This window comes from Salmo salar, chromosome ssa17, assembly GCF_905237065.1.
Source record: "Salmo salar chromosome ssa17, Ssal_v3.1, whole genome shotgun sequence".
Lineage (NCBI taxonomy): Eukaryota > Metazoa > Chordata > Actinopteri > Salmoniformes > Salmonidae > Salmo > Salmo salar.
In genome coordinates, this window is record NC_059458.1 from 54,295,568 (window position 1) to 54,318,626 (window position 23,059).

The 23,059-nt window shown below is 44.6% G+C and overlaps 1 protein-coding gene across 6 annotated transcripts in view; it reads left to right on the forward strand.

Moving 5' to 3' along the window:
- The window catches only part of LOC106576087 (ataxin-7-like protein 1), a 29,259-nt gene that overhangs the window by 2,821 nt on the left and 3,379 nt on the right, over window positions 1–23,059 (forward strand). Inside the window, exons 2-11 of one of the 6 annotated variants that reach the window (XM_045699724.1) lie at window positions 509–547; window positions 1,594–1,698; window positions 4,384–4,478; window positions 12,666–12,849; window positions 13,091–13,503; window positions 15,043–15,125; window positions 15,330–15,586; window positions 16,039–16,261; window positions 21,844–21,965; window positions 22,333–23,026. In XM_045699724.1, the coding sequence (XP_045555680.1) occupies window positions 4,463–4,478; window positions 12,666–12,849; window positions 13,091–13,503; window positions 15,043–15,125; window positions 15,330–15,586; window positions 16,039–16,261; window positions 21,844–21,965; window positions 22,333–23,026 (1,992 nt within the window). In that variant the 5' untranslated portion in view covers window positions 509–547; window positions 1,594–1,698; window positions 4,384–4,462. Of the gene's footprint in view, window positions 1–508; window positions 548–1,593; window positions 1,699–4,383; window positions 4,479–12,665; window positions 12,854–13,090; window positions 13,504–15,042; window positions 15,126–15,329; window positions 15,587–16,038; window positions 16,262–21,843; window positions 21,966–22,332; window positions 23,027–23,059 lie in introns of those variants that run through there. The other 5 variants (XM_014152975.2, XM_045699726.1, XM_014152973.2 and 2 more) reach the window with 5 other exon arrangements.

Here is a 23,059-nt window from a genome sequence, read left to right on the forward strand (position 1 = left end):
TTACAGGTGACAGTTTTGATACTCATAACTGCATCCTGTATCAAAAGGTAGCTGGACTTCACTAAAGACCCATAGATTTCTACATGACTCTCTTTTTGTTTACAAGGTCCTACTTCATAAACTTCCATCTTATCTAACTTTGCTGTTGAAGTATAGATACCCGAGTTGCCTAACCTGTTCACAGGATTGGTTAACTCTTGAGGTTCCTAGGATCTCCACCGAGCTAGGTAAATCTGCTTTTGGTTTTAATGTACCGTATTGCTGGAACAAAATCCATTTCATCTTGATGTTCTGGTACAATTTAGAGTATTGATTGGGGATTTATTTGTGGAGGGATGCAACTGTTTTTCTAAGTGATTTGTGATGTTTTACTTGTACTTCCAATGACTGTGTTTTTGTATTTTGTGTATATATATATATATATTATGTGTATTATGTATGTATGTGTGTATGTTGTATGTATGTGTATTCTGTATATAAATGTGTTCATTTGTGTTGTATTGTGCAGGGCACATTTGAAAAAGATGTCTTCCCTGGTAAAATAAAGGTAAAAAAAAAAAAAAAAAGCTGTGTTATTTTCATTGGAGCAGAGCGGCTAGTCTACCGGAGTGGTCTGCTCCACACCGTGTAGGGGCTTGACCATGGAGGTCAAGGTTGCCCTTAACCACTGATCTAGCATCAGAATAACCCTCCACCAATCCTAACCTTTAACAATTATGTCTAAGCAACTATCTGGACCAGATCCACTCGATTTGATTTGTTTATTTTGACCCCCATTTAGTTTTTGCAGAAGCAGCAGCTACTCTTCCTGGGGTCCACAAAAAACACAGAACATGACGAGTAACAAAACACTGATGGACAAGGACAGCCACACACATTTTAAAATACAAAGATATACAATCAATCAGCAGGCATTATTGTATGTTTAGTGTTAGCCAGAGTGATGCTTCAGTCCTCACTTCCATGAGACCTTGATTGGCTCTGAGGCTGCATCCCCATTCTCCACCTTTCTCCACAAAGTGTACATTTGTGGAGAATTGGGACGCAGCCAAAGATCTCCTGACAGTCCGGGACAGCATGAGTACCGCCTCAGTTAGATACCCACCAAGCATGACTGGCCTCTTATCTCTTCCAGTCGACAGAACATGCCAGGTCAAGGCGAAGACGAACCAAATCCTCAGTTTTCTCACAGGTTGATGTTTATTGTCATGAGTTTTGTCCTGGAGGCAGCTCTGAGCGATTTTCCCGTCAGTTAGTTGTAGGCATTGTGGTTAAGGTTAGGGTTAAGTTTAAAATTGGATTTGATGACTTTGTGGCACTCTGCAGAGCTGCCTCCAGAGCAAGATTCACGACGAAAAACGCTAACCTGCCAATCCGCCTGGGATGCAGAGTCCACATAGTGATGAGTAAGATCTCTGTGAGTTGCCTGTTTGTAAGTAGGAAGATACATTTTGATTGGATCAGCTCAACCCCCCCCAAACATTAACCATGGGAGGAAACAATAAGCCCTTAGATCAATGTCAATGCAGCTTTCTGATCCTACTCCTAGCTCACCCCTGTCCCTGTCCCTGTTCCCGTCTCTGTCTCCTGTAGAGATGCACGTGTTTGGCCAGTTTCCCAACCAGGAGGATTTCTGTCTCGTCGTCTGCCATGTCTGCAACCAAGTGGTCAAACCCCAAGGCATCCTCACCCACTACGGTAAGAACCCTAACCCCTACACACTACCCACTACCCAAACACACTACAGTAAGAACCCTAACTCTAACCCATTATAGTAAGAGCCCCCCCAACATTGCTCAGTGCTGGACCAAATCAAAATCACATTTTATTTGTCACATGCTTCATAGACAACAGGTGTAGACTAACAGTGAAATGGTTACTTACGGGTCCTTTTTCAACAATGCAGAGTTAAAGATAAAAAAATAAAATAATTGAAAACCAGCTCTTGTCTGTCCGTTTACTTACGTTCTCGTTGATCCCCAGTGAGCGGAGCGCGCTTACATCTGCTGCTGGCTGGCTACACATGTCCTAGAGCGAGGAGTCTGTCTGTGCCAAGAGACAGGCAAAACACACATGCATATGCACACACACACACACACACACACACACACACACACACACACACACACACACCACGCCCCCCTTGAGTGCTCTCTCCTGCCCCCTGCAGGTTGCTGCCTCCAGCTGCAGTCCTCTCAGACAGGCCCTAGACTTTGTCCTAACCACTAAATGGTTATAACGCATGTAAAACTGACCTTAGATCTGTGGTTAGGGGAAACAGGAAAGCTTCCTCTCACAACAGCTGCTCACTGACAGGCTCTGAGGAGGTCAGGTCTGCTCAGGGGTCAATGCCTTTCAGCTATGCTCCTCCAGCTCTAGTGTGTGTGTGTGAGTATGGAGGAATACTCTTTCTGCCAGCCAGGCTGCAGGAGTCAGACAGACACATCTGTAGCTGGCGGCAGAGGCTAATTAAGCAGTTTAACGGAAAAGCTTTTGTGTGTTATTCAGAGGTGGGGTGTGTGTCATTCTGAGAATGTCTGTGTGCTAGATTGTTATTCATAGTGTGTGTGTGTGTGTGTTGTTGTTGTCTGGTGACTGCCCTTATGGTCCTGGATTAATTGAGCTCCTTGCAGGCTCTGTCCTCTCAGCTTAGTTTCGTTTCCTGACTTTGATGTGTGGGCTGGCACTCACTGCAGTGCAGTGTGTTGGCGAGGCAGTTAGTTGTTTGTGTGCTTGCTTTGGTTCCAGTGTGGGCCGTTGTTGTGTTGAAGCAGCTGCAGTGATTGTGTGTGTGGTTTAGTGGAGTGTTGACTTGTCTAGAGTAATTTAGTAATGTGTGTCATGTTATGAAATGTATTGGCTGTTGCAGAAGGGTTTGGCGCTTCACTCTCTCTCTCCTCCCTCTTTGTCTCTCTCTCTCTCTCTCTCTGGTGGGTGTCTTCCTCTAGCGCTGGCGGTGCGGATGTAAACAAAGCCAGCTGAGCTCTGAGAAGCTGACTCTGAGCTTCCTACTTCCTGTGGTTGCTAGCCTCACAGGGCTCTTACGCTAGCCACCGTTTCGCTCGCTTGGCAATGTCATGGCAATGGGCTTGAGGGACTAGGTAGTCGTTGCCCCTAACCACTGATAAACACTAACCACTGATACCGGGTCAGATAGTTTTAAAACCCCTTAATCATGTTTTTAAGGTCAGGACAGGGTATTTTGACCCTAGATCTGTGTTAGGTGCCTTGCCTTGCTATGTTGTTGTCTTAGGTCTCTCTTTATGTAGTGTTGTGTTGCCTCTCTTGTTGTGATGCGTGTTTTGTCCTATATTTATATTGTATTTATATATTTATTTTAATCCCAGTCCCCCGTCCCCGCAGGAGGCCTTTTGCCTTTTGGTAGGCCGTCGTTGTAAATAAGAATTTGTTCTTAACTGACTTGCCTAGTTAAAGAAAGGTTAAATAAAAAATGAAAGGTGGTAACTTGTACCTTGGAAGGGCAGAAGCACAAGACCTAGACTTGGGTGCATTGTTAGATGTACGCTAAACTACAGTTGTAAGTAGCTAATCTGTGTGTGAATCTGGATGGCTTGCTGTGTAACTACTACGACTGCTGCTACTACATACCTGAATGAGGTGGACTTTGGTCCTTGCTCCCCCACTGCTTTACCTTGCCTATTTACTCACCTGCACACACACCTGCCCGCCGGACGCAGTTACACGCTCACACACACACGACTGCCGCCTGGCGTGTACACACACACACACACACACACACACACACAGCCTTGACGCCTGTTTAATCTGTGTGCTCATTCATCCGTATTGTTCTAACGAGCTGTTGGTATTTCAGCACTCATTGGCAGGGTAAGGCAATCTCCTTGTCATTCCCACACACTGTCATCTTATTGGCTCCTCACACTGTCAGTCACTAAACTGTGACCAATGAGACAGATTCTGTGTGGGTGATACAGCCTGTCAGACAGTAGTTGATTGACGACAGTTGGCAGGATGGCTGTGGTGTCGAGGACAAGTCTATTTAGGAAATTGCCAGGGCAGAACAAAGATGTTGATTCCAAAATGAATAATCATGAAGAGTTTTATTTGCTGACAGTGATATAATGCATTATTGTATCCCCACTGCACAGTTCACAAGCTTTCCACACAAATGTTTGTGCAGTCTGCATGAGTAGTAGGTCTACAATAAGCATTTAATGAGGTGTGTGTGTGAGAGTGTGTGCGAGAGCACGTGTGACATGTGGGTATGTATGTATGTGTGTGTGTGGGTGTGCGAGAGCACTTGTGTGGTGGGTGGGTGTGCGATGGGGGGGTGTGCGAGACCGTGTGGGAGCGCCCGTGTGGCTGTGTTGTGTTTTTGACATGTCCCTCTGTCCTGATTAGGTGTCTGGTGAGTAGAGTCCCAGTGAGGCAGAGAGAGTAAAGGACATCCCCACCCTCCTCCTCACCCCCCCCCAAAGACATGCATAGCCAGAACCGTAAGTCTCCTTCCTTCCTTCCTTCCTTCCTTCCTTCCTTCCTTCCTTCCTTCCTTCCTTCCTTCCTTCCTTCCTTCCTTCCTTCCTTCCTTCCTTCCTTCCTTCCTTCCTTCTCTATCCTCTCCTCTGTCTGTCTCTCTCCAATGCACTCTACTGCAATATGGATCACAGCGTTTCAGACTAACTATTTCACTTGGTGGCACCAGCTCATGATTCGGTCGCACTCATAAAAAAAAAAAATTGTCACGCAATATACAGTCGTTGCCAAAAGTTTTGAGTATGACACAAATATTAATTTTCACCAAGTCTGCTGCCTCAGTTTGTATGATGGCAATTTGCATATACTCCAGAATGTTATGAAGGGTGATCAGATGAATTGCAAAGTCCCTCTTTGCCATGCAATTATTGCAAATATTGCTGCCAGTAAGATTGCACCTAAATCAACCATTTATCGGATCATCAAGAACTTCAAGGAGAGCGGTTCAATTGTTGTAAAGAAGGCTTCAGGGCGCCCAAGAAAGTCCAGCAAGCACCAGGACTGTCTCCTAAAGTTGATTCAGCTGTGGGATTAGGGCACCACCAGTACAGAGCTTGCTCAGGAATGGCAGCAGGCAGGTGTGAGTGCATCTGCACGCACAGTGAGGCGAAGACTTGTGGAGGATGGCCTGGTGTCAAGAAGGGCAGCCAAGAAGCCACTTCTCTCCAGGAAAAACATCAGGGACAGACTGATATTCTGCAAAGGGTACAGGGATTGGACTGCTGAGGACTGGGGTAAAGCCATTTTCTCTGATGAATCCCCTTTCCAATTGTTTGGGGCATCCGGAAAAAAGCTTGTCCGGAGAAGACACGGTGAGCGCTACCATCAGTCCTGTGTCATGCCAACAGTAAAGCATCCTGAGACCATTCATGTGTGGGGTTGCTTCTCAGCCAAGGGAGTGGGATCACTCACAATTTTGCCTAAGAACACAGCCATGAATAAAGAATGGTACCAACACATCCTCCGAGAGCAACTTCTCTCAACCATCCAGGAACAGTTTGGTGATGAACCAGGCCTTTTCCAGCATGACGGAGCACCTTGCCATAAGGCAAAAGTGATAACTAAGTGGCTCGGGGATCAAAACATTGATATTTTGGGTCCATGGCCAGGAAACTCCCCAGACCTTAATCCCATTGAGAACTTGTGTTCAATCTTCAAGAGGCGGGTGAACAAACAAAAATGCACAAATTCTGACAAACTCCAAGCGTTGATTATGCAAGAATGGGCTGCCATCAGTCAGGATGTGGCCTAGAAGTTAATTGACAGCATGCCAGGGCGGATTGCAGAGGTCTTGAAAAAGAAGGGTCAACACTGCAAATATTGACTCTTTGCATCAATAAAAGCCTTTGACACTTATGAAATGCTTGTAATTATACTTCAGTATTCCATAGTAACAGCTGACAAAAATATCTAAAGACACTGAAGCAGCAAACTTTGTGGAAATGAATATTTGTGTCATTCTCAAAACTTTTGACCACGACTGTACAGTACCGGTCAAAAGTTTGGACACACCTACTCATTCCAGGTTTTTTCCTTATTTGTACTATTTTCTACATTGTAGAATAATAGTGAAGACATCAAAACTATGAAATTACACATATGGAATAATGTAGTAACAATGAAAAAGCTATTTTATATTTGAGATTCTTCAAAGTAGCCACCCTTTGCCTTGATGACAGCTTTGCACACTCTTGGCATTTTCTCAACCAGCTTCATGAGTTAGTCACCTGGAATGCATTTCAATTAACAGGTGTGCCATGTTAAAAGTTAATTTGTGGAATTTCTTTCCTGAATGCGTTTGAGCCAATCAGCTGTGTTTTTACAAGGTAGTGGTGGTATACAGAAGATAATCCTATTTGGTAAAAGATCAAGTCCATATTATGGCAACAACAGCTCAAATAAGCAAAGAGAAATGACAGTCCATCATTATTTTAAGACATGAAGGTCAGTCAATACTAAAAATGTCAAGAACTTTGAAAGTTTCTTCAAGTGCAGTCGCAAAAACCATCAAGCGCTATGATGAAACTGGCTCTCGTGAGGACCTCCACAGGAAAGGAAGCCCCAGAGTTACCTCTGCGGCAGAGGATAAGTTCATTAGAGTTACCAGCCTCAGAAATTGCAGCCCAAATAAATGCTTCACAGAGTTCAAGTAGCAGACACATCTCAACATCAACTGTTCAGAGGAGACTGCGTGAATCAGGCCTTCATGGTCGAATTGCTGCAAAGAAACCACTACTAAAGGACACCAATAAGAAGAAGAGGCTCGCTTGGGCCAAGAAACTTGAGCAATGGACATTCGACCGATGGAAATCTGTCCTTTGTCTGATGAGTCCAAATTTGAGATTTTTGGTTCCAACCGCTGTGTCTTTGTGAGATGCAGAGTAGGTGAATGGATGATCTCCGCATGTGTGGTTCCCACCGTGAAGCATGGAGGAGGAGGTGTGATGGTGTGGTGGTGCTGGTGACTCTGTCCGTGATTTATTTAGAATTCAAGGCACACTTAACCAGCATGGCTACCACAGTATTCTGCAGCAATACACCATCCCATCTGGTTTACGCTTAGTGGGACTATCATTTGTTTTTCAACAGCACAATGACCCAACATACCTCCAGGCTGTGTAAGGGCTATTTGACCAAGAAGGAGAGTGATGGAGTGCATATCAGATGACCTGGCCTCCACAATCCTCCGACCTCAACCCAATTTAGATGGTTTTGGATGAGTTGGACCGCAGAGTGAAGGAAAAGCAGCCAACAAGTGTTCAGCATATGTGGGATCTCCTTCAAGACTGTTGGAAAAGCATTCCAGGTGAAGCTGGTTTTGAGAGTGCCAAGAGTGTGCAAAGCTGTCAAGGCAAAGGGTGGCTACTTTGAAGAATTTAAAATATATTGGTTAACTTTTTAGTGACGGGGCAGTATTTGGAAATTCGGATGAATGACGTGCTCAAATTAAACTGCCTACTACTCGGGCTCAGAACGTAGGATATGCATATTATTAGTAGATTTGGATAGAAAACACTCTGAAGTTTCTAGAACTGTTTGAATGATGTCTGTGAGTATAACAGAACTCATATGGCAGGCAAAAACCTGAGAAGAAATCCAACCAGGAAGTGACTTGTAGTTCTATCTAATCCCTATTCAAACTACAGTGTCTGTGGGGTCATTTTGCACTTTCCAAGGCTTCCATTGGCTGTCAACAGCCTTAAGAAACTTGTTTCATCCGTCTACTGTTACTGGGCAGAGAATAAGAGCTCAGTCAATCAGTGGACTGCCTGGGACCAGTGAGTTGTTTACTGTGTGGGCACGTTGGCGCACCTCTCCTTTTTTTTCCCTCTGTAATGAATACGCTATTGTCCAGTTGGAATATTATCAACGTTTTATGTTAAAAAGACCCTAAGGATTGATTGTAAACATCGTTTGACATGTTTCTATGAACGGTAATGGAATTATTTCACTTTTTGTCTCTGGTTCTGCGCTCTCGCGTTATGCCTTTGGATTAGTGACCTGAACGCGCAAACAAAACGGAGGTATTTGGACATAAATATGGAGTATTTCGAACAAAAAGAACATTTCTTGTGGAAGTCCTGGGAGTGCATTCCGACGAAGATCAGCAAAGGTAAGGGAAGATTTATAATACTAATTCTGAGTTTAGTTGACTCCAGAACTTGGCGGGTAACTGAATAGCTTGCTTTGATGGCTGAGCTCTGTACTCAGAATATTGAAAAATGTGCTTTCGCGGAAAGCTATTTTAAAATCTGACATAGCGGTTGCATTAAGGAGTAGTATATCTATAATTCTTTCAATAACTGTTGTAAAGTTTATCAACGTTTATGATGAGTGTTTTTGTAAATTGATGTGCTCATTCACCGAAAGTTTTGGTGGGAATACATTTTCTGAACATCACGCGCCAATGTAAAATGGGGTTTATGGATATAAATATGAACTTTATCGAACAAAACATACATGTATTTTGTAACATTGAGTCCTGGGAGTGTCATCTGATGAAGATCATCAAAGGTTAGTGATTCATTTTAGCTGTATTTCTGGTTTTTGTGACGCCTCTCCTTGCTTGGAAAATGGCTGTGTGGTTTTTCTTGTCAAGGTGATGTCCTAACATAATCTAATGTTTTGGTTTCGCCGTAAAGCCTTTTTGAAATCGGACACTGTGGTTAGATTAAGGAGAATCTTATCTTTAAAATGGTGTATAATACTTGTATGTTTGAGAAATTTGAATTATGAGATTTTTGTTGTTTTGAATTTGCCGCCCTGCTATTTCACTGGCTGTACCGTGGGTGGGATGCTAGCGTCCCACATAGCCCATACTAGTTAACACTTTTTTTTGGTTAGTACATGATTCCATATGTGTTATTTCATAGTGTTTATGCCTTTACTATTATTCTACAATGTAGAAAATAGTAAAAAAAAAAACATTGAATGAGTAGGTGTCTAAACCTTTGACTGGTACTGTATATTTTTATAGTAATCTTATCAAGTCAATCCCAGTGCTTTATTAATACGTGTAATAGGCTACTACTATTCAATAAATAAGTTGTTTCATTCAACATGTCCAAGCAGGAATGCATGATTCAAGATATTTTGATGTGCAACCTAATCCAGTGATTGTCATGGATTTTGGGTTGACAATTAGGATATTGTTATATTTTACTGTCAAAATAGGGCTCCAGATGTTTATTTTTGTTTTATGGAGATGAATTTGCCTACATCTTTATATGCATTAAGGGACAGTTAGAAAATTACTGGGGGTGGGGGTAACTTTTTTTGCTTTGTTCCGGGCTCCTATTCGTCACACTTGATATTTGCCTTTCCAAAGGCCGCGAAACTACATGTTTCATTGCCCATGATGAGGCTTTTTATCAACGTAATTGACCTCACAATAAGCCAGTGTCGAGTAACTTCCATGACTGCTTTGTGGTGCTGAAATGGGAAGCGGCAGCTGCTGTGCAATCAATCGGGAGGTGGAAAGCACATGGTGCTGAAATTACGCTAATTTGAGTAATTATTTTAAAAAAAAACATTTCACTAATTAACTAACAACGAAGGCTTTGTGTTGGAGCCTATTTCTTCCTATTTAAGAAATAAGAGGTAGGCCTACCTGTTTGGCCGACAATTATACGCTATGTTTAGATTTGTCGGACAGTTCCTTCAATACCTCTGTGTCCGTGAAGGGCTTGGTATGTTAAGTTAAAACCATTGAGGGGGCAGGTCTATGTGAGGGTATACCATAGCCTACTTTTTGTTAAAGAAAATTGCAAAAAGCCTACCCCTTGTTAGTTTAAGATTTTGAAGAAGACAAAACTGATCTTTAACAGCGCTTTCCTCTGATGCTAGAAACGAGCCACAAAATGCACGAGAAAGACGAGACTCTTGCGTATGGGAATATCTTCGGTTTGCCTCTGATATTCAGAATTTCTATAGACTAAGAGTAAAAAATGTACTTTGCTAGGGAAGTAATCTAGTAGACCTACAGTGTGTAACTCTGTTGCTATCAATTGAGCTGTTCACTTTCTGTAAAAGAGAAGGAGTTTAAACCAAGGCAGCTTTTAAGGATGCACTTGTAACTAGGGTTGGGCGATATTATGATGGTATCGTCTATCGAGGATGATTGACAGCCATTGTCGACGGTGACGTCATCATAATGTGACAGACGATACCTAACCTATTTCAATTTGACTGGCCGTATTAAAGAGATAAGCAGGGCAGTGCATAGGTGACATTCCGAGGAAATTGTCTATATTCCTATTTGCTGTAGCCTATTTCAATTAATATCTTATATTTACAGAATGCAAGAGAACAATGTAGACATGGCCTAGTCACCAAAGCGGCGCTAAATGTCCAGTCAGAATTTTTTCATATTTTTCTCTCTCTCCAATAGGGGATGATTTCTCCCACTGTGCTATTTCATGTTCAAACAATTAATATATCTAATGGAGTTCTAGGCTATCTCAAAGTTTTAAGTAGTTTTTTTAATAACCTACAAATATGGTAGGCCTAAGGTAATAATGAGAGGGATACAGTGCCTTCAGAAAGTATTCACACCCCTTGACCTTTTCCACTTTTTGTTGTTACAAAGTGGAATTAAAATTGATTTAATTGTCTACAACAATATAGCCTGTCAACGTGGAAGAAAAATTCTAACATTTGTTTTTAAAAAAATATGAAAAATAAAACACGATCTTGATTAGATAAGTATTCAACCCCCTGAGTCAATACATGTTAGAATCACCTTTGGCAGCGATTACAGCTGTGAGTCTTTCTGGGTAAGTCTCTAAGAGCTTTCCACACATGGATTGTGCAACATTTGCCAATTTTTCTTTAAAAAATCCTTCACGCCCTGTCAAATTGACAACCATTTTCAGGTCTTGCCATAGATTTTCAAGCATATTTAAGTCAAAACTGTACCTCGGCCACTCAGGACCATTCACTGTCTTCTTGGTAAGCAACTCCAGTGACGATTTGGCCTTGTGATTTAGGTTATTGTCCTGCTGAAAGGTTCATTCATCTCCGGGTGTCTGGTGGAAAGCAGACTGAAGCAGGTTTTCCTCTAGGATTTTGCCTGTGCTTAGCTCCATTCTGTTTCTTTTTTTAATCCTGAAAAACGTCTCACTCCTTAACAATTACAAGCATAACCATAACATTATGCAGCCACCACTATGCTTGAAAAAATTGTGAATAATGTGTTATATTGGATTTGCCCCAAACATAACTTTGAATTCAGGACAAAAAGTTAATTGCTTTGCCATATTTTTTGCAGTATTACTTTAGTGCCTTGTTGCGAAGAGGGTGCATATTTTGGAATATTTGTATTCTGTACAGGTGTCCTTCATTTCAGTCTGTCATTTAGGTTAGTATTGTGGAGTAACTACGATGTTGTTGATCCATCCTCAGTTTTCTCCTATCACAGCTATTCGACTCTGTAACTGTTTTAAAGTTGCCATTGGCCTCATGGTGAAATCCCTGAGTGGTTTCCTTCCTCTCCGGCAACTGAGTTAGGAAGGACACCTGTATCGTTGTAGTGACTGGGTGTATTGATACACCATCCAAAGTGTAATGAATAACTTCACCATAGACGAAGTGATATATAATGTCTGCTTTTTAAAAATTTTGCCCATCTACCAATAGGTGCCCTTTTTTTGTGAGGCATTGGAAAATCTCCCTGGTCTTTGTGGTTGAATCTGTGTTTGAAATTCACTACTCAACTGAGGGACCATACAATTATCTGTATGTGTGGGGTACAGAGACGAGGTAGTCATTCAAAAATCATGTTAAACACTGTTATTGCACACAGAGTGAGTCCATGTAACTTATTATTATATTTACTCCTGAACGTATTTAGCCTTGCCATAACACAGGGTTAAATACTTATTGACTCAAGACATTTCAGCTTTTCACTTTTAATTAATTTGCAAACATTTTGAAAAATATTATTCCACTTTGACATTATGGGGTATTATTGTATGTAGGCCAGTGTACATTTTTGTTACGTTTAATCCATGTTAAATTCAGGCTGTAACACATCAAAATTATACCTATAAAAAGCTGAGACTCTCCTCTCTTCAACATGGACAACAGTAGTTGCTTCTAAAGCTGTGTCGTTCCTGCAATTAGATTTTGAAATGTTTTCCAATCGGAACACATTTATTTCTCCTGGAGAGGAAAGTGGCTTGCTCATCACATCATTAGGTCCCAGTGAAACAGGAGCAGGGCAGACACTTACATTATAGGAATCATGAGTATAATGTACTTCACTGTTTAACCAAATCGTGCTTTTAGCTGCCCAAAAAAGAGGAACGTTTGAGTGAGTGACAATGTAGAATGTGCGGCTCGCACCGATGCGACGACTAATAAAACTCAACTCGTACAGCCAAGTCAAATGGTTGCAGTCTGGAGCCATGGATCACTTGCAAACATCACAGATCCATTGTGTGAATAACTGACTAGTCCGTGATCTACAGCGTTAAGATGTTCTCATGATGCTGGGTGTTTACCAGTTGTGTTGACGCTGTGTATGTTCAGTCTGTATTTCTCCTGACCCTCTCTCTGTGTGTGTGTGTGTGTGTGTGTGTGTGTGTGTGTGTGTGTGTGTGTGTGTGTGTGTGTGTGTGTGTGTGTGTGTGTGTGTGTGTGTGTCACAGAGCGTCGGCACGGCTCCCCGAGTCCCTCCAGGGGTCCAGTGGCCTCTGTGAAGCCCAATGTGGCAGTGTCCCCCACCCAGGGTCCTACTCCCCCTCTGCCCTTCAGGGTCCCCAGAGACTACTCCCGCTTCAACAAGGCCCCGCTCGCTGTCTACCCTCCCAAGGGTGTCCGCAGCAAGACATAGTGGGTACACACACTGGCCAAATCTTGTGAACATGCAGACATTTCCTACATTGAATTTCCTGCATTGAACTCCGTCATGGTTATTATTATTCTGAATTATTATTCATTTATTTTTATTAAAAAAATTCCATAACTTTCCACTCAATCAATTAGCACCCCCCCCCCTCTCTCTCGCTTTTTCTCTCTCTCTCATCCCTCTCTCTTGCGTTATCTGTCGCTCCATCCCTCTTTCTCTCTCCAGTGTGTCGTTGCCAGTAGTGAGTCTGGAGAAGATGCCGTGTCTGGGCCATGCAGAGGGCGGAACACATGTCAGAGTCCACTGCTTTTCTTCCACCCCCTCCTGCTCCTCTCCCTCCTCCCTCAAACCCTCTCTGACCCCTCCAGCTCCCCTCAGGGGGTCTCAGGAAAAGCTGGTGAACGGTCGTGGCCCCACCACCCCTTGCTCCTCCACACCCCCCTCCTCGGTGGACCGCCGGCCAAGCCCGGCCCGCTCTCCCGTGGACAAACGGCCCTCCTCTACCCTCTCCCCCCTGGACCACCGCAGACCCTCCGCCTCCCACTCTCCCTCCCCTCGGACCCCTGCAACCCTCTCCCCCCTGGACAGGAAACAGCAGAATGGAACCAAGACCCCCAGGCCTCACAGGAGACTGTCAGGTGAGAACACAGTCTAACCACAGATTTAGGATCAGTTTACCCTACACCCAATCCTACCTTTTAATCATTATCAATGGCCTGTGTGGCTCAGTTGGTGGAATGGTGCTTGCAATGCCAATGATCATGGGTTCGATTCCCGCTGAGGCCACCCATACGAAAATGTATTAATGCAGGATGTTAGTCGCTTTTGGATAAAAGCGTCTGCTAAATAGCATATATTATATCTACAGTATTATAATCAGGGATCAAAACTGACCAGAGATCAGCCAACTTCATCCTCCTCCTAGGTGAACAGACACGGAGAGAACATATGTATTAATGTACCTTTTATCTGGTATGCAATGTGTATCAACTTAAATTCTTCCACCAGTAATGTGCATATCTATCTAAGCACCATAAAGGCCATGGTATAAATATAAAGCCTATGTTTATAAGTGTTCCTCTCCCCTAACCTTTGAAAGCTGCCCAGTCATAGGAGTGATGGGGCATGAACAGATTCATATGATGGGTTAGGAACTTGGCATGGGTGGGGGCTGTTTTGAAAGAGGAGAGATTGGAGGCTGTTGCTCAACACTAATCCTATGCACTGGGGCCTTGCTAATTCTACTGTGGAGGAGACTTCCCTCGTACCTCTCTCTCCAACTCTCCTATCTCTTTGTTCTTCCGCCTCTCTCTCTTTTTCCCCTCTCTCTTCCTCTCGTCTCTCTTGCCTTTCTCCTTTCTTTCCTCTCTTCCTTTACTCCTCTCTCCCGTCTCTTTCCCAGTCTCTCTCTCTCTCTTTCCCGTCTCTTTCCCAGTCTCTCTCTCTCTCTCTCTCTCCCGTCTCTTTCCCAGTCTCTCTCTCTCTCTCTCCCGTCTCTTTCCCAGTCTCTCTCTCTCTCTCTCCCGTCTCTCTCCCAGTCTCTCTCTCTCTCTCTCTCTCTCTCTCTCTCCATATGTTGTTGTCTCTGCTCTGTGCGTCCCTCCAGCTCTATGATTTAGAAGTAAGTGTAATTCATGAGCTACTGCTGCCAAGGCGTCTGCTCCTTAAAAACCTTCCCACCGCTTGGGACTCCCAACTGGCCTCATCTACTCTCATCTCCTAAACACATACTCCTGAGAGAGAGACACACACTTCTCATCTCCCACACAAGCGGTAACACACACGCAGTAACACACACACAGACACTTTTCATCTCCCGCATACACACACTCACATACACATGCACATACACTCTCCTCTCATCTTCCAAACACACACATACTCCCAACCACTCCCATAACTCAGACTACCTAGCTAGATTATAGATATTACATGTGGAAGATTACTGGGACAATTGAAGTGTTTAACTCAGGGGAAACTTCTCAGGAGAATTTGGGACATTTCAGTCAATCAACAGTCTACTGTAGGTCCTATAACACACTTTTGTAAGACACTTCTCTCCTGTCATTCACGATATATTGGCAAAAGATTACTTCATGGTGCTCTGGAAGACAACATTCTGAAATCAGCCGCGATGACCTGGTTTGATTTTTTTTCTCTCTGTCTGGTGTTTACAGGGAGGGTGTTTGACCCGAACAAGCACTGTGGAGTCCAGGACCCGGAGAGCAAACGGTCCTGCACGCGATCACTCACCTGCAAGGTGAGACACACTGACCTCTAACCTCACATCTCATTGGCTACACAGCTAATTCTGACCATCAGTACGCGTTACTTTATTTTGCCTTATGTGTTTTATTTTCCTTGATACCAGGGAAAACTACATTTTAAGTCTCATTTAAATGTGTTTTTATTGCCCTCTTGTGCCCACTTCTCTTTGTTATTATATTGTGTGTCTGTCTTCCAGACTCACTCCCTGATCCACCGACGGGCCGTCCCAGGCAGGCAGAAAGAGTTTGATATCCTCCTGGCGGAACACAAGGGCAGAGCGAAGGAGGGGGCAAAGGAGAAAGAGAAGGAGGGGGGGCAGAGGAGGGAGTCACAGGGGGGCAGTCAGAGCACCCCTGCCAATGACACTACCCCCTCCACCCTGCCCCCCCACTGCCACAATGGCAGAACCGTCTCCACTCTCAAACTGCGGCTGGCTAATGCACACATACCCAGGTAGGGGGCAGCACTGAGGCCAAAGTCAATGTATAGCTTCTATTCATTCAATGGAATCGTATACTTGTTATGACATTTGTTCAATAAAGATGCTGTGTTTGCTTCTCAGGAATATTAGACCAAAGTTAGACCAAAGTTGCATATTTGCAAGACATTGTACTGCACTGTTGGAGCTAGTAACATAAGCATTTTGCTGCACCTGCTATAACACCTGCAAATCTGTGTACGCAACCAATTAACTTTGATTTGATTATTTTTTAAATCACTCAGTTCAAACTCACACCACTAGGGGGTGATGTAAACTACTGTTGATAGCAGAATCAGAATCCAAGTGAAACAAGGCGATTTTGACACTTGTTCTTTTTGTAGGTCATGTTAGTGTCAAGTTCGAAACATTTTCTACCTTTCACTTTTTCTCCTCTTTCTTTTTCGCTCTCCCCCTCTGTGTGCAGGGTACCAGGTGGTGGGGGCGCTGCTGTCCTATCCTCCACCCCCGTCCCCCCAGCCTCAACCCAGGACCCCCCAGCCCCTGTCTGGCAGAGGGCAGGAGAGGACCGGGACGGTCGTTTGTCCAGTTATGAGGGCGACCCAGGAACACCAGAGGACCCTGACAGAGACGTAGACGGAGACCGACCGTCCTGCCACTACTCCCCTCACCACCCTCGACCGCTGGCGGTATGTACCCGTACCTTTAGTCAATTAACATACGCTCTTATCCAGGGTCACTTACAGGAGAAATGTAGGTTAAATGCCTTGTCTACCCAATATTTAACATTAAGGTAGCTATGCGCAAAAATATGTATAATTTGTACGAAGGGTGTGTAAGTAATTGCTAAATTTCAGCTGCTTCTAAAATATCTGTAAACTAATAAACGACTTGTAAATCCTTTATAAAACACCCAGACTGAAATCAACCCTACGCCCCTACCCTAGAGCTAGGAAGATAAACCGAAAACTACCGACACGGACATTGCCCTCTTACCAAAACGCTTCGGTAAATCTGTAATTTTCGGTGAATATGCTACATAACGTTCCTATAGATGTTTTTGTTCTAAAACCATTATTTTGTCAACAGTAATGTCCGTTACTGTACTTTCATTGCAGAAAGCACATTATCTTCCTAGTCCCTGTTTCGCTACTAGGTCTCGCTCCCTTTCCCCACTTTGCGCACCAAGTGAATGGACAGATGCATTCTGGTAAGTACAGGCTTACAACCATTGATCAACATTTCAAAATGTAATTTTGGGGGAAAACGACGTTTTTAAAACGTATTTTTACTGTTAAAAATTGGACAGTCTCAGGTTTATGTGAGTATATTTTATCCTCGGCTCTCAATATTGAGGAAATAACACCAATTTACAGACCGAATATGGAATTGAGATGATGGGCTGACCGTAACGGGCCATTTGCAGTCAATACATCAAGTATACATCAAGTCTATTGATGCCTACCAATGGAAAGTTTTTGTTGAGGCATTACATTTACTGTTAGATCAATTACATGGCTATCCAGCAACAATATCATATATTTAGGGTTAGCAATATGTGTTTTGAGTTCCTACTTCCTCAGGTGGTGAATTTATGTATCATACTGCCTAGGCCAATATGCACCAAAAAAAAAGATGCAGGCAAATGAATCTATAAAAAGCCAAGAAGAAATCGGATCATTCTGGATCCTATTTTGACAGGTTGCACGTCAAAATATCCCTCATGCATTCACTGAACATGTTAGATGAGATATTGTAGCTAACTTTCATGTCTGTCTTGGCACTGGCAAAGCCAGTCTAGTCCCCTGCCGCTAATGGAAAGTGACTGTGTATTTATCGTTATCGAGCAAAATGAGTCAATTTATTGTGATGTGACCCCCCCCCCACACACACACTCTTTGAAACCTCAGCCGGCCTGCCTGATGACAATGCTATAGAGCTATGCCTTAGTAATGACTGCGGAGCTATTGCCATGTCACCGTACTGAGTGGCGCAGTGGTCTAAGGCACTGCATCCCAGTGCAAGAGGCGTCACTACGGTCCCTGGTTCCAATCCAGGCTGTATCACAACCGGCCGTGATTGGGAGTCCCGTACGGCGGCACACAATTGGCCCAGCGTCGTCTGGGTTTGGCCGGGGTAGGCCGTCATTGTAAATAAGAATTTGTTCTTAACCGACTTGCCTAGTTAAATAAAGGTTACATTTAAAAATGTAAAAAACTAGGGGTGTAACGATACACATATTTGTACTGAACTGTTCGGTACGGAGACCTCAGTTCAGTCCGCACTGTGAACACGAATGAATACATACAAATATTACAAAATATAAACACTAAACCTATAGGCTATCAAATCAAATGTTATTTGTCACATACACATGGTTAGCAGATGTTAATGCGAGTGTAGCGAAATGCTTGTGCTTCTAGTCCCGACCATGCAGAAATATCTAACAAGTAATCTAACAATTTCACAACAACTACCTTATACACACAAGTGTAAATGAACGAATAAGAATATGTACATACAAATATATGAATGAGTCATGGCCCGAACGGCATAGGCAAGATGCAGTAGATGGTATAGAGTACAGTATATCCATATGAGATGAGTAATGTAGGGTATGTAAACATTATATAAAGTGTCATTGTTTAAAGTGACTAGTGATACATTTATTACGTCACATTTTTTATTATTAAAGTGGCTAGAGATTTGAGTCAGTATGTTGGCAGCAGCCACTCAATGTTAGTGATGGCTGTTTAACAGTCTGATGGCCTTGAGATAGAAGCTGTTTTTCAGTCTCTCGGTCCCAGCTTTGATGCACCTGTACTGACCTCGCCTTCTGGATGATAGCAGGGTGAACAGGCAGTGGCTCGGGTGGTTGTTGTCCTTGATGATTTTTTTGGCCTTCCTGTGACATCGGGTGGTGTAGGTGTCCTGGAGAGCAGGTAGTTTGCCCCGGTGATGCGTTGTGCAGACCTTACTACCCTCTGGAGAGCCTTACGGTTGTGGGTGGAGCAGTTGCCGTACCAGGCGGTGATCCAGCCCGACAGGATGCACTCGATTGTGCATCTGTAAAAGTTTGAGTGTTTTTGGTGACAAGCCGAATTTCTTCAGCCTCCTGAGGTTGAAGAGGCGTGTTGTGCCTTCTTCACCACACTGTCTGTGTGGGTGGACCATTTCAGTTTGTCCGTGATGTGTACGCCGAGGAACTTAAAACTTTCCACCCTCTCCACTACTGTCCCGTCGATGTGGATAGGGGGGTGCTCCCTCTGCTGTTTCCTGAAGTCCACGATCATCTTGACGTTGAGTGTGAGGTTATTTTCCTGACACCACACTCTGAGGGCTCTCACCTCCTCCCTGTAGGCTGTCTCGTCGTTGTTGGTAATCAAGCCTACCACTGTAGTGTCATCTGCAAACTTGATGATTGAGTTAGAGGCGTGCATGGCCACGCAGTCATGGGTGAACAGGGAGTACAGGAGAGGGCTGAGAACGCACCCTTGTGGGCCCCCAGTGTTGAGGATCAGCGGGGTGGAGATGTTGTTTCCTACCCTCACCACCTGGGGGCGGCCTGTCAGGAAGTCCAGGACCCAGTTGCACAGGGCGGGGTCGAGACCCAGGGTCTCGAGCTTAATGACGAGTTTGGAGGGTACTATGGCGTTAAATGCTAAGCTGTAGTCGATGAACAGCATTCTTACATAGGTATTACTCTTGTCCAGATGGGTTGGGGAAGGTTTTAATTGTTGCTGTGGGTACAACATCACCGATGCACTTGCTAATAAACTCGCTCACCGAATCAGCGTATTCATCAATGTTATTGTCCGACGCTATGCAGAACATATCCCAGTCCACGTGATCGAAGCAGTCTTGAAGCGTGGAATCAGATTGGCCGGACCAGCGTTGAACAGACCTGAGCATGGGCATTTCCTGTTTTAGTTTCTGTCTATAGGCTGGGAGCAACAAAATGGAGTCGTGGTCAGATTTTCCGAAAGGAGGGCGGGGCAGGGCTTTGTATGCGTCACGGAAGTTAGAGTAACAATGGTCCAGGATTTTTTCCGCCCGGGTAGCGCATTCGATACGCTGATAAAATTTAGGGAGTCTTGTTTTCAGATTAGCCTTGTTAAAATCCCCAGCTACAATGAATGCAGCCTCAGGATATGTGGTTTCCAGTTTACATAGAGTCCAATTAAGTTCATTCAGGGCCGTCAATGTGTCTGCTTGGGGGGGGGCATACATACGGCTGTGATTATAATCGAAGAGAATTCTCTTGGTAGATAATGCGGTCGACATTTGATTCTAAGGATTTCTAGGTCAGGTGAGCAAAAGGACTTGAGTTCCTGTATGTTGTTATGATCACACCACGTCTCGTTAATCATAAGGCATACACCCCCGCCCTTCTTCTTACCAGAGAGATGTTTGTTTCTGTCGGCGCGATGTATGAAGAAACCAGGTGGCTGTACCGACTCCGATAGCCTGTCTCGAGTGAGCCACGTTTCCGTGAAACAAAGAACGTTACAATCTCTGATGTCTCTGGAAGGCAACCCTTGCTCGGATTTCGTCTACCTTGTTGTCAAGAGACTGGACGTTGGCGAGTAGTAAACTCGGGAGCGGTGCGCGATGTGCCCGTCTACGGAGCCAGACCAGAAGACCGCTTCTTCTGCCCCTCCTGCGGCGCCGTTGTTTTGGGTCGCCTACTGGGATCCGATCCATTGTCCTGGGTGGTGGTCCAAACAGAGGATCCGCTTCGGGAAAGTCTTATTCCTGGTCGTAATGTTGGTAAGTTGACGTTGCTCTTATGTTCCTCCCTGCTGTATGTAATCAAACTTAAGATTTCCTGGGGTAACAATGTAAGAAATCATACATAAAAAAACTAAATAATGCATAGTTTCCTAAGAACGTGAAGCGAGGCGGCCATCTCTGTCGGCGCCGGAAGATATGATACGTATGCTGCGTTTACAGGTCTACACCTCTTGAGTAAATCTTAACTGAAAAAATAACATTTCAGGCTATTCCGTTAAAACAAGCTATGCGCACGTTAATCAAAATTAAAGTCTTAATTGGGGCATTTGAAAGTGCTCTTTTCTGAGGCGTAGCCGGGAACTAGTTCTATGGTGGGGTCGATAAACCACAATTGGAGGATCCTCCATTGTTTTAATCTCCCGTTTGGGAACATTTTGGCTTCCTAGTAGATTACAACAGCGATGGAGATAGAGTTGTGGGTAAAACGTTAGCAGTATGTCGCCATGCTCAACGAGAACAGCCTATGCAGCTGCCAACACCTCAAATATGTTGACATCACCTCAGTATACCGCATGCAAGCAGCCCTTGGCAGCTGATTCTGACCTGACCAAACAATTTACAAGAGCGATAGGTAGGCTATGTTTATATTTTTTTTACAGTCTTTGGTTTATAGCCGCGGATATGTGCCTATTCTCGGTGGTTGAGAATAGATGGTTGTGAAAGTGCTCGAGCCACGTTACAAACTTCCCTCTTGCACCCATTTCAGCTAACAGGTAGTATCTGCTCTATATAAGCATACAAAAGCCAAAGTTTTCAATGAATTGGCACTTACTAAAACAGTAACAGCTCATCGCGTTACCCCCAAGTGGAAGATGCTTCAGAAACGCCCCCTTTATGAGTGTCACAAGTGCGCATCTGGCACTGAAGGATGCAGTATCATGGTGCATTCGTTACCAAGAGGGAAGTGGGAATTTGCCACTCGAACGGCCCTCCAACTGGTAATTACTAGTGGGAAACTCCTGAGCTCCCACTTCGCCCACATACTGACCTTTGACGCCACCTACTAAGGAAATGGCCGCTAACAGCATTTTCAGCAGTTCAATGCAACAACTAAACATTATTTATAAAAAGCAATCTATTAATGTGGATTTTGAACTGTATAACTGTATAATATCTGTACTTTTAGTTTAGCCATTAGCCAATCTGCGTTTCTCAATGAGTTCAAATCACATGAATGCATCCAACTGGTAAATTCCTACCTCCCGCATGGTTACAAACGCAGCATCAGAGTGGAAACTTGAGGCCCAACATAACAATCCTGTCACGACAGACAATGCCAGGAACATTGTGAATGCTGAACATTGTGAATGGCATTTTAATCTTCCCGCTGTCCCGAAACCGAACCACGACCCCAAAACCTCAATACGTACCGAACCATGGGTTTGGTGAACCGTTACACCCCTAGCTTGAAGCCATCCATACAGGCTGATTTGATCTCTTTTCTCCGACTGTGTTAACCCCTCCCTCCGTGTTTCAGTGCTGTGCATTCAGCAGCAGGCTGATGGGGCGTGGTCACTATGTGTTTGACCGGCGGTGGGACAGGATGAGGCTGGCGTTACACTGCATGGTGGAGAAACATGTCAACGCTCAGATGTGGAGGTGAGGAAAGTGCATGTATTGTTGTACCAGTATAAATTATTTGTCGGCCCGTGTTCTGGGGCTCTGGGACCAACTCCAATGTATTTACATCCAGCTTTAGACTTCTGAGATGCTCTGTGGAGAAAGTGGGTTCAGCTGTCTAGGGAAGACACACAGAGACTCATAGACACTATTAATAGGTGTGGAATGGCAGATGTTAGTATGTCCTGGATCTGCTGAGGCTCTGGCATAGGACATCAGCAGCCAGCTCATTTTCTAGACAGAAATGTATCTGAACCCCTGTAAATCTACAGGTCAGTATTTCATTATGGCTCTGGTTTTCCTAACGCGCTGCCTCTGCCTGTCTCTGTCGTCTGTTGTGTTACAGAAAGGTGCCCCTGGCTGCTGAGAGCCCTCCCTCCCCCAGCTCTCTCACCCCTCCTCCCCCCCTTTCCTCCCCCTCCTTCCCTTCCTCCACCAACGGAGCCTTCTCCTTTGGATCCTACTCCACAGCCTTCCCCCAGAATGCATCAGCAACAGGGTTGTTTGGCATCAGGGACCCCTCCCAGCCCCTGGCCCCTATCTCCACCCTAGGGAAACCCCGTAACGGCACTTCCACCAAACCCATCAGGCCCCCAGGGGCCACTGGTGGCGCGGCCAAGAAGAGGAGGACCACCCTTCCACCTAGTTCTGACACTCTCAGGGGGAACAACAACAGAAGCTACCACACTCTGACTCCCACCCCCGTGCTCAGCTCTGGCGTGCCCCCCCTTAGTGGTAGGAGAAAGACCTTAGGACACAGTGCCAGTGAGGTGGGGGTCAGGGCCGAGGACTGGTACTCCAACCCTGACCCAACCACCACCACACCCTACTCCCTCACTACGGACCACCCCAGCCCCCTGCCTCCACCCAGCCCCCTGGCCTACGGAGGAGGGGTGGATGGGAGAAAGAGGAGGAGCCCCAGTGCGTACGGAGGAGGAGGGAAGCCCAGTAAGGTGACCAAAGCAGCAGCAGGGCTGGACGGCATCTTCAGGAGGAACAGCACTGGACTTCTGGCCTCAGGCCCCGAGTCACCTCGACAGGTAAACACACCTTCTAACTCACCTGGTTACTCA